Raw genomic sequence first — 11,591 nt, forward strand, 5'->3', positions numbered from 1 at the left:
TCTTCTTAATGTAATTTTTGTTCTTGTTCTTCTTCTTATTATTATTATCATTATTATTATTATTATTAATGTCCTTGTTGTTGTTCTTCTTCTTCTTATAATTATTATTATTATTATTTGACATTTCTGAGGAACAGCTGTGTATTTCTGCATGAACTTTAGGATAAAAACACGCTTCTTGCTGCTGTAGTGTTCGAGCTCGAATTTCAAATAAGTCACGTGACGTCCAATAACTTTTTTTTTTTTTTTTTTTTTTTTTTTTTTTAGAGAATTTTCTAACGGTCGGCTTTCAGCGCCACCAAGTGGACTTCTGGTATATTACACAGAAAAATATATATTTATTAATATTTCTCAGAATTTATAATATACTATAACAGTATAATCCCATTTATCCTAAAAAAAATTTTATTTGATTTAAATGTATTAGATTTATAAGCAGGCACGTGCGCGCAGTCTGACTAACGGCTGACCTCAGATCAGTGCGCGCGCGCTCGGTGTGGGGGGGGGGGATTTCCCTGCGCATGCGCAGTTGAGGAGGGAAAGTGAAAGTGTTGTGTTATGTGCGCTGGGAGTTTTAGGGGAAGTCTGTTATTGTGTGTTGTTCATTTGGAGACAGCAAAAGCAGCAGAAAGTCGCTGATTTAACAGCTAAAAGGAGCCATGAAGGATCTTTCCACCATCTATAAACTGTCTGTGATTGCGTTTGCTCTGCTGGGTGATGGTGAGTAACACACACGCAGAAATAAATAGTCAAACATCTGACCTGGCATTGTGATCGTGTGAAAGACATAGCAGTGTGATGTACACTAGATCTCACTGGATATCTTTTACACTACATAAGAACAGATGGCAGTACTGCGACATGCACTGCTGTGTACTTCTTCCTGTATGGGATTTGATAGGTATCAAAAATACCCCACTTTTTCTTCCCCAAGTATCAGTTTTCAGTAAGAATGTCTTACAAATGGGACAAATGCAAAATGCCATGCTTAAATAACTCAAAATAAAGCTTCTGTGTTGTTTAACAGTATTGTCTGATTTCGTTTCGGAGCTCAGGAATTGCCTTTGCTTTCACATTTCGCTTCCTTGCTGCAAGCTTTTGTTGTTGGCTGCCATTTTATTTGCTCGCTGCCAGCTTCCTGCTTGGAGTTTGCAGTTGTAATTTGGAAATCGGTGCATTTTGGCTACAGATTAGGAAGGAGAACCGGTTTCACATTCGCTGGAAATGCCTGGCCACCACACCCACCAAACACTCAGACTGCAGACTTCATACAGAGACAACGTCTGCAAGGATTGTGTGAAGACGAAACCACCATCCTGAGTTTATGAGCTTGTATACTGTCTGTGGTTTTGTTTCGTCTGTCGCATACGAATGCTTCAATCGCAAGCTCAGTCGATTAGAGCAGAGTTCGCCCTCGGATACCGTGTGCACAACACGGCAAACAAAGGTCTGCACTTCGTCCATTTGCTCAGCAGTTACATCACCTCATCTCTGGATGAAGTATGACGAGGACGTAATCGTGCCTGCCCGGGCCTCCAGTTATTTCTGATTGTATCCACCTGAAACATTTATCATCACACTCAGCTGGTCCGATTCTCCAAAATATGTAAAGTAATTGAAATAATGTCATGAGTTTTTTCATTTCAGTGAACACAAGAAACAGATTTCACCTGCAACATTGTGCCTATTTGTTTCGGCAAGAACAAGAAAGAGCAGTCCACTCAGAACACAAAAAACACTTGACTGACGAATCACTTAAATGGGAAAGGACTTGGTAACACAACAAAGAAATTCTGCATGGCTAGCAGTTAATTTCACTTTGGCAAACTTTAAACCTGCAATTGCACAAACCTTGAAAGTATTAGCCAGTAGCAGGCCAGAGGGTGTGCTGTGGTTTCTTTTTGTTTTTAAATGGCCATTTTCCTTTCTTTATTAATAAGAATGTGGCTTCTTATGTCCTTGATGTAGAAGTGCAACAGTGAGGCATCTTTACTGTTAGTAAACAAACGATGTACTTTACGTTTGAATCCAGTTTTTTTGGATTTTTACACAATTTTTTCCCAATTTGTCATTCCAATTTTCACCCACTTGCTAGCTCTAGCTTAGGGAGGAAAGCGCTATCTGCCCTCTTCCACATACAGAAGCCCATGATTGACTATTGTCGCACTGATCGTCAGGGCAGAGAGAGCACACCTTCTTGTCTTGGACGCCTGGCCATGAATATCTGTGGTTCAAGATTCCTACTTGCATTCTCTCAACAATAGAGTGAACACTTTTCTGTTGCTCCAGATGGTGGATTTCAATCTCGCTATTTTCTTTGCCAATGGGGATCAAAAATCAGGCGATTACAAGCGTTCCTGGTACGATTTTGGAAGGAAAATATATAAATAGTCACAATGGTGAGCAACAAGCAATATTAAAAAACAGCGAGGCAAAGGTTCAGTGTGATGTCACCTAATAATCGCCAGTTCCCTGATTTTTATGTTTACTTGTTTTTCCGTAATTATTTAAGACACAGCTCTTCCTCTTGTTTTCCCTTGGCTAAAGTTTTCAAGATTTGCCAATTCTCAGGCCCTGCTAGCAAAAGTGGACGTCTCTTTCTTTCCTATTATTATGAATCGACTTTATTGGTTAGACAAATTCATGGTCAATTTCATTTTATTATCACATTCATGTATATTATGTATGAAGGTGTACATATTATATATTATGTACACATTAATGTATTTATACCTAAAGGAGGTTCTGCTACACTCTATTCTACAGTGTGCCATCTTTTTTTTTCACTGTCTCCCGTATATACTGAATTGTTTTTGCTTGGAGAACTGCGACGTGTTAATAAAAGTCAGTTGTGTCTGTTCGGCTGCAGTGTGTAGTTCAAGATGCTCGGTGCTGGAGTGCTGGTTTGTTCAGGAAAGGCCGGGTGGTGGAGGTTTCTCAGCGGGAATGAGCCAGGAGAAATCTGCGCTGTACATCAGAACCGACCCCGACAGCGAGAAGATTGAGCATAAACCTCCATCAGACATCACTCCCTCCAGAATTTACTACGTGTCTGGTCAGTATGATGTATATTTTGATGTGTAAATGAATTGGAATACAGTGATCACTTGCTATATTTGACCACAATGCACTTTTTTGCTTTTAATTCTCCAGATCCTGCGTCCACCTTCTGCAGCTCTGCCCTCCATCCACCAGAGGGCTCTGTGAACAAACCGCAGTGTGAGATAAACCCTTTCACCCCTCAAGCCTCCATGGTCAAATGGGCCGCCCCTCTCACCTCCTCCGCTCAAAGCCCCATCTACCTGAGCGCCGACTGGTTTTCTGTATCAGCACAAGGTCTTAACGGAGAACTGACGCTGGCGAATGTGATGCGGGCGCCGACTGGCTCTAAAGAGCCGAGCGGTAAATGGGTTTTATAGTTATAATTTACACAACACAACTTTATATTATAATTAATTACACCACAGTGACTGTTGAATTCTGGATTCTGATTGGTCAAAGAAGGTGTTGATTAATTTTCTGTAGCAGCACCTCTGACAGTAGTGCAGCTGCGAATCACAGGTTTATATTAATGCACTCTGTACTGGTACGTTATCGTTTCTATAGTAACAACTGACAACTTTACGTTTTCTGACATCTTCAGGACGGAGATGTTTACACTCGGTTTGGTTGCTCGGTAACATGACAAGCAGCGTGTTTTGTAGTGTTGGGAAATTGCTGTTGTATCAGATGAATAAAACACATCACTATGGCTGAAACTGATAGAAAGCACTCACACTGGAGACTCCTTCCATAAATTTTAACTCAGCGTCTTCTTACAGAAAAAAGCACAATATTTATGGTTACGACATTGTCAGTTTCTGATCATTTGCATGTTGGATGTGAAAGATTCGTAGGTGTTGAGTGAGATTTTAGTCACCGAATCAGTTTTATACAGACGTACTAGCAAAATCTTTGCTTTAAAAAAATAAATTGTTCTGCGTTAACAAATTTGACGAAAATAATCAAAATATAAAATGAAAATCAGCTGCTTCATAGGAGTTACTTTTTATTTATTTATTTATTTATTTAAATTTCAGGAGTATTATAAAAATGTGGTTTTATTAGTTTATTAGTAAATTAATTAATTAGTAAATTGTGTTGTAATTTAAATGTATTTTAGCTAATTAATTAGTAGTAGCTAATTAATAAATTTTATAATTAATACAGAATAATTAATGGCCTTTTAAAATGCTCCTGAAATTAAACATAAGCACATAAGAGTAAATAAATAAATTTACTTTTAATTGAATTCACTTTTAATTTAAAATTTTATTTCTCTTAACTAATTAACCAGTAGTAGTTAACCTCTGAAGTGTGTAACTAATTAGGTTTATAACTAGTAAAATTAAAATAAAATGGTCTTGAAATAAAAAATCAATCAATCAGTTAATTAATTTTTAATTTCATTTATTTTTAACATTTCAATTTCTGTCACTCTTTCTTGTTTCCCCTCACTGCTTCTCTCAGTAATCCTCAGCGTCTCCAGTAAAACCTCCACCGTCCGGTCCAGACTCGGGGATCCGGTTGTCCTGGACTGTGGCTTCTGGGTCGACCCGTCTTCACCGCTGCATGGTTCTGGCTTCGCTGTGGAGTGGCGCTACCAGTTCCGGGGTGAAGGCAGGCTGGTCGTGGCCTACGACGGGAAGAACGATCGCTTCGCCGAGACGTCAGAGACAGATGCTGACTTGGACATCGTGGGTCTTTACGAGACAGGAAACGCATCACTGGTTCTGAAAGAAGCCCAAGTGAGGCATGCTGGGACGTACATCTGCACCGTTTACCTTCCTCACCTTCTGGCTCAGGTGGCCTTAGAGCTGGAGATAGTGGGTGAGTTTTCAGTCACCTTCTGGGACTCATTATTATTGTTTTGCTCATCGCTAATATTTTACACGTGACCTGAGAACAACTGCCCTTAGACTTACGAATGAAGTTATTCGTAAATCGTTCGCAAGAGTATTTACACAAGTAATGTAGTGTTCATGAAAATTTATATATAGATTACGCTGTCACTTATTTATTTCACTTACACACCAGTTTAATATACATTCTCATGAAAACTCAGAAAGCAATTTATAGAAAAGAAATCCATATAAAGCTAGCTGTTCGAAAGTAATGGCGCCCTATAAAAGGAGGAAGAGTTAGCGTGTGTCTAAGGTAGCTGAGGCGCTACAGTCTCTGAGTAACATTAACGCAGAGCTGCACTTAGGAGGCTCTTTCACCATTTAGTCGTCATTTTGTTGCTTTCAGCTCACTGTGAGCTTTGCCTTTTATGGAGGTTTATGGCCATGGCTAGATCTCAATCAGCTGTAGTATGAGCATGCTTGGAAAATTACACATGTCATTAGAAAGAAAATCTGAAATGTTTGTAAATCTGGCAGATTTATTTATTTATTTATTTATTTATTTAGGTTTGACAACTTTAGTAAAAAACTTTTTTTTTCTGGAAAAACTGCATCTATGGGAAATTTGTGTAATATGGAATATGTTTTATCACCCATGGCATCACCCAGAAGAGGATGGGTTCCCTACTGAGTCTGGTTCCTCTCTAGGTTTCTCTCTCTTGTCCCGTCAGGGAGTTTTTCCTCGCCACTGTCGTCTCTCGCCTCATTAGGGCTTAATTTAAATTTTAAAATTTGTATCCAGAGTTCTGTAAAGCTGCATTGTGACAGTGACCATTATTAAAACACTGTGTAAATAAAATAGAATTGAATTGAATTAAAAATTATAATGCATTGCAATACCATATATTATGTATTATAATAATAATAATAATAATAATAATGTGCTCTTAATAATCTCCATCTTTTTCATGTTTATTCAAAATATTATTAGCATTTTTATGCCATTTTTTGCCACAATGATGATGTTCGACTCCATTCTCATCTTCAGTCTCCAATTCTGTCTCTCTCTCTGCATATCTTCTCCTTCCTCGTTGCAGAGCCTCCAGTGCTGGCGGTGTACCCCTCCCCTCTGCCGCTGTCTGTCCCGGGGCAGGTGGTGACGGTCCACTGCGAGGCCTCCGGTTTCTATTCCCTGTCTCTGGACCTGGACTGGGAGTTCACTGACGCTGAGGGGAAGAAGCGCTCGCTCGGTCAGGGCAGCGTGACGGGCCACAGGCAGGCCAGAGACGGCACCTACAGCCAGAGCTCTCGCCTAGAGCTCGACTCGTTTAAACTGGGACTCGGGCGAGGCGGAGAGGTCAGCTGCGTAGCCAAACACCAGGGAGGATCTCGACGGGCCACTGTGACTCTGAATGTCATCGGTGAGTCACACACTCTGAATATAACACCACTCTTAGCAGTCTTAGCTAGTATTAGCTAACTAACTAGCCGAGCTTGCTCTTTAGATCACGTTCATTATCACTAATGCAGATGATTTAAACTCTGGTGTTTGTCTTTGCTGTAGCTTTTGAGGCAGAAAATCAAGAGAATTTGAGCTTGACTGTATGCAGCCACAGATAAAGTGACACGTCACATCACGTCCCAGTGAACGTTACATTTCAGTGTTGGAATATTAACAATGAAATTGTCGTAAATCTTCTCATATTAGCTCACTAACAAGGCTCATTTTATAACCGGGACTTTGTCCTCCATGCTCATGTTTCTGTCCTGTCCCTGAACCTTCGTTGCAAACAGATTGTTCAGAAGGTAAAAAACATCCGATGTCACTCAACGTTTTTCTGGAAATTCTTCTGAAAAACTCACCTGTGCCAAGTTAGCACTAGCGAAAAAAAAAAGAATAGTGTGACACCAGCCTTAGAGAAGAAATATTTGAGTCTTCTCAGTGACTCTGAATGAATCATTTAACTGAACAGATTCAAATGATTCATTAAAACTCATTCTCCAGTTTGGATAATTAAGCGAGCGTCTAAAAAGACGAAAGTTGACGAAATTGTAATAAATTAGACTAAAAAACAGACAAAAATCACTTGTAATAAAATAAATGGTGTTTATCAGTGATCACTTTATCCTCATTTTAACCAAATTTATAGAAAATAAATGTAACAATAATACCCAAAATTGCACACTTGTTAGATGATCTATTAACGATTGTTTTTTAAATAATAAAGCACAGCTGATGCGTGTTTTTGAGACGGTCCCTTTAGGAGCATATTCTGAAATACACTTGGTCTTTTTTCTTTGTCGACAAAAATGTCAGAATATTTTTGGAGGCTTTATTCATGGGAAATAAAAGCAGGAAAGTTGGCTTTTTCGCAGACATGAACTTTATTCCAGTTACTGTATTTCTTTTGTTGTGTCCATTAAGGAAGCAGTGCTGTGTGTTTTGCCCATTTCTTTAATATTTTCTCACGTTACACACAAAATGGCTGACGAGTAAAGATGATCGCTTTTCCCAAAGCTGGACTCAGTGTGAGGTTTTGTGTGCAGAATGATATTAAAATGTCACTCATTACAACACTGTGTCACTTTATGTGGTTATTTTGCTGTTCATTAGCTAATAAGCATTAGCTAAATAATAATAATAATAAGAAGAAGAATGTTATTGTTGCTATGGAAACAGGCAAAGAAGCAAAGTGAGAGAAAGACAAGCCCAAACAATTTATTAAGACCAGGTTAAAACATCCGTCTCATGCTTTTGTATGAATATTAGTTTTTAAAATGATGGTTTTGTTTAGAGCAGAAATAAGTAACTCTATTCTGTTTTATTATTTTATTTTATTTACTTTATTTTTTTGTAACTCAGGTGTCAGTGCTCCGTCTATCGAGGACTCCATGGCCATGGTCGCTGTGGCTCTTGTACTTTACGGTGTCATAAAGGTCCTTTTCTGGACTTTCAGCTCTAACGGTAAGATAAACATTACTAAATGTGTGTTTGTACCGTTATTTACACCACATCGTTGATAAATGCTCGAATCTGATTGGTCAGAAGGTGATGATTAGTTTTCCACAGCAGCAGCTCTGACAGTAGTGCAGCTAGGCCTGAGTGATATGACGATATAATATCGATATCATGATAAATTATGTGTTTCAGAGATATCATGGATATGGCGATCATTTTTATTTCACAATTTTTTACAAAAAAATAATAATTACAGACTGACTGGAAGCAGCTGACATGATGCTAAAATTTTGTACCTAATCTTATAAATTGTAAATTGTTCATTTTTACAGATTTTTATTATTTCTTCTAATATATATTTATTTGTTTGCTCCATTAAGATAAAAAAGTATTTAGAAATAAATAAATACATGTATTATTTATTAAATAAATAAATAAATAAATAAATAAAATACAGTTATTTTTACTTAAATATTTAAAAAATAATTTCTGTAATCATTAATTAAATCATCAAACATTTTATTTATTTTTTTTTTTTGAACACTATTATATTCCTGGTAGTTTGTGAGCGATTTTGCTGCATATTGTGTACCGTAGGAATGTCTTTAAGAATCGTGATATGATATTTTTGTCACATTATCCACTCTTAATACAGTAGCAGCTGCAAATCGCCGGTGTACGTTAATGCACACCGTTCCAATACGTTACGGTTTCTATAGTAACAGCTCTTTTGTACGGTGGACGCTCCACATTCAAAATAAAAAAGTGTGTATAATTATTGATATTTTCCATGCAGAGACGTTTGTTTAATGTTTATGGAAGGAGTCTCCAGTGTCAGTGCTTTGTAACAGTCAGAGGTAAAGCTGTAACTTAAACAGAGGAGTTTACGCTCTGCAGTTTCTCAGGAACTTCAAGAGAGAGAGAAAAGAGAGAGAGGCTGGTGAGGGAAAAACTGTTTATAGCTGCTATAACGTAAGTGAGAACAGGAACTAACTTAACTTGCAGACGTTCCACAACATTAAATATAACTACAAATGGATAAAAAATATGATTTGTAATTCTTTAATAAATAAAAAATAAAACACTGCAGGATGTGCTGTTATAGGGAAATAATCACTTCTGTGTGTTAATGTAACTCTGTTTCATTAATGAATTGTAGTTTGTTATCACTGCGAGTAATTGTAATTGTGTGTGTGTGTGTGTATGTGTGTGTTCACATTTCTGTATCTCCATTTCTACAGGCACAAGCAATGGGGACTCCAGTGATAAGGTAATTTTTTTTTCTATTTTCTTCACACATAATTAGCAATGTGGGGAAATCTGTTTACTGATGACTTTTTTATTTCCTCTGAACTCTTAGAAGGAAAAATAATCGTGGAGCTCGTCATGTCCTGCTGGACGTCTCCTGCTGGATGTCTCCTGCTGGACGTCTCTTCAGTCTGCAGAGAGAAATGAAAACACTGTAAATAATCATCTGTGAATGCATGTACACCTTCTGATTTGTCCTTTTAAAAAACAAAAAGTTTTCATTGTCCCTGTAGCTTTGATTCGGACTTGAAATGAAGTTTGTGAATGTTTAAATGTTTAAAATGAAACACAAACTGTGCAGTTACTTGTGCCGGGTGTTTGAGGATTCCTTGCTGTGAATTTGTAATTTAAAAAAAAAGGATATGGCTATAACATGCTTCGAACTATTTTATTAAAATGCTCTACTGTCTAGAAGAGTTTAATATTAATAGTATCGTATGGTACTTTTCTAACATAAAATGGTAAAAAATTAAGCAGTCTGTTGTCTTCTTTCCAGTGAATTAATAATAACTAAAAAAAAAAATAGCCAAAATGTAAAACATTCACCATATACTTTAAGATGAATGAAGTTAAGGCAGAGATTAATATAATTAATAGAATAGAATAGACTTTATTGATGTATCTGTAATCTGACAGTGACAGTGAGCACCAGTCAATCAACTGCTTTAAGGAGCTGTTGGCCAATCAGCACACAGGAGGCGGGGTTAGTCTGAAAACGGGTAGAAATAAAATATAACGGTTTTTACTATAACACGGAAGTAGATCTTCTTCATGGTTTTAGTCAGAAGCAGCGCGACATCGCCACCTAATGACCGGGACAATATGATAATAATAGTAATAATAATAATAATAATAATAAAATGAATAACCTGAAGTGTTATTTTCAATATTGCATCAAACAGAATGATATAATTAACTGAATGCTAATAATAAATAAATAAATAAATAGATAGATAGATAGATAGATAGATAGATAGATAGATAGATAAATAGTCCAGAATGTAAAAGAGGAACATGTGGAAAAGCGTAATTTGTGTGAATTTGTGTGGTGTGTGTTGTTGTGCTTTTTACACCTCATTATAAAGTGAATTATGTCTCTATGAAGGACAATAAAGTTATTAAATGACCAGAAATCTCAAAAGTTGTTTGGACCTACGCACATCTGACATGAAAACGACATCTTTTGAGCTTTTATTCGTCAGTTATATTCATCTACACAAATTAGATTCCAAATTAGACATTTTAAGCTTCTGTGTGATGAAGAATCGCTCTGAGATACAGAACATCAAAACTTCAACTCTAATCTAATCTAAACTTAAAAGTCTGATCTGGCTTTCCTGTTCTTGAATGTTACCAGTGGTTTGCACCTTGTTGTAAACCCTCTGTATTTACATTCATGAAGGCGTCTCTTGATTGTAGATTTTGACAATGATACGCTTACCTTCTCCAGAGTATTCTTGCCTTCTGTTGATGCTGTGAAGGGGTTTTTCTTCACCAAGGAACGGATTCTGCGATCATCCACTTTAGTTGTCTTCCGTAGTCTTCCAGGTCTTTTGGTGTTGCTGAGCTTGCCAGTGCTTTCTTTCTTTTTAAGAATGTACCCAACTCAGTCAATTGTCCAAATACCTTTGAGCCCCTGAAAATGGAAGTACTTTGAAAATGGCTGTAATTCTTAAATGGTAAATGCCGTATTTTTGTGGAACCTCTTATAATAAAGCTGAAAGTCTACACTCCAATCACATCTTGATTGTTTTATTTCAAATCCATTGTGGTGGTACAAATTTTGTCCACTTTGCCACTTTGTCCAAATTCTTCTGGACCTAACTTTGTGTGTGTATATATATATAACAAAACTGTATATATAAATATATATATATATATATATATATATATGTATATATATATAAATATATATATATATATATATATATATATATATATATATATATATATATATATATATATACAGTTTTGTTGTGCATTTGGTTTCACAGCTCCTTCATTATTACATGGAGCAAAAATGGTTAAATAGAGCTTAGATACTGAAATAAAATATCATTGCAGAGGTTTGCCTCACTCGTTCTGAACGTGACATAAATATTCTAGATTTATACAAAACTTATAGATTATGATTTGTGAAAGTTTGTGTCCCCCCACCATTCTTGTGACATTAAAATTGCAATAAACCAATGAACAGAACAAAAATAAAACAGGAATGTTTTGCTGGCAGTTTGTTAGAAAACCAATAAATCATGATACACATCGTTGATCATAATCGTGATATGATATTTTTGTCATATCGCCCACCCCTTGTTGAAGGCAATCTTTTATACCAGAAAAGGTTTTGTCTTTATCTGCCTCACTGCAGTGTCTCATTTCACATTTCTCTCCACAGCACTCCCATCATGAGACATGCACTACTTTGTTTTTTTTCCTCTCTC

At 36.7% G+C, this 11,591-nt stretch overlaps 1 protein-coding gene across 1 annotated transcript; it reads left to right on the forward strand.

The window, feature by feature from the left end:
- Positions 1 to 534: 534 nt before the first annotated feature.
- Positions 535 to 9,623, forward strand: LOC113543098 (tapasin). Its single transcript, XM_026941131.3, has 8 exons — positions 535 to 720; positions 2,870 to 3,055; positions 3,154 to 3,402; positions 4,510 to 4,869; positions 5,981 to 6,304; positions 7,747 to 7,848; positions 9,084 to 9,112; positions 9,203 to 9,623. Exons 1-8 carry the CDS (start codon positions 660 to 662, stop codon positions 9,212 to 9,214), a joined length of 1,323 nt encoding a protein of 440 aa, XP_026796932.3. The 5' UTR covers positions 535 to 659; the 3' UTR covers positions 9,215 to 9,623.
- The last annotated feature ends 1,968 nt before the right edge of the window (positions 9,624 to 11,591 follow it).

The sequence above is a fragment of the Pangasianodon hypophthalmus genome, chromosome 3 (assembly GCF_027358585.1).
Source record: "Pangasianodon hypophthalmus isolate fPanHyp1 chromosome 3, fPanHyp1.pri, whole genome shotgun sequence".
Taxonomy (NCBI): domain Eukaryota; kingdom Metazoa; phylum Chordata; class Actinopteri; order Siluriformes; family Pangasiidae; genus Pangasianodon; species Pangasianodon hypophthalmus.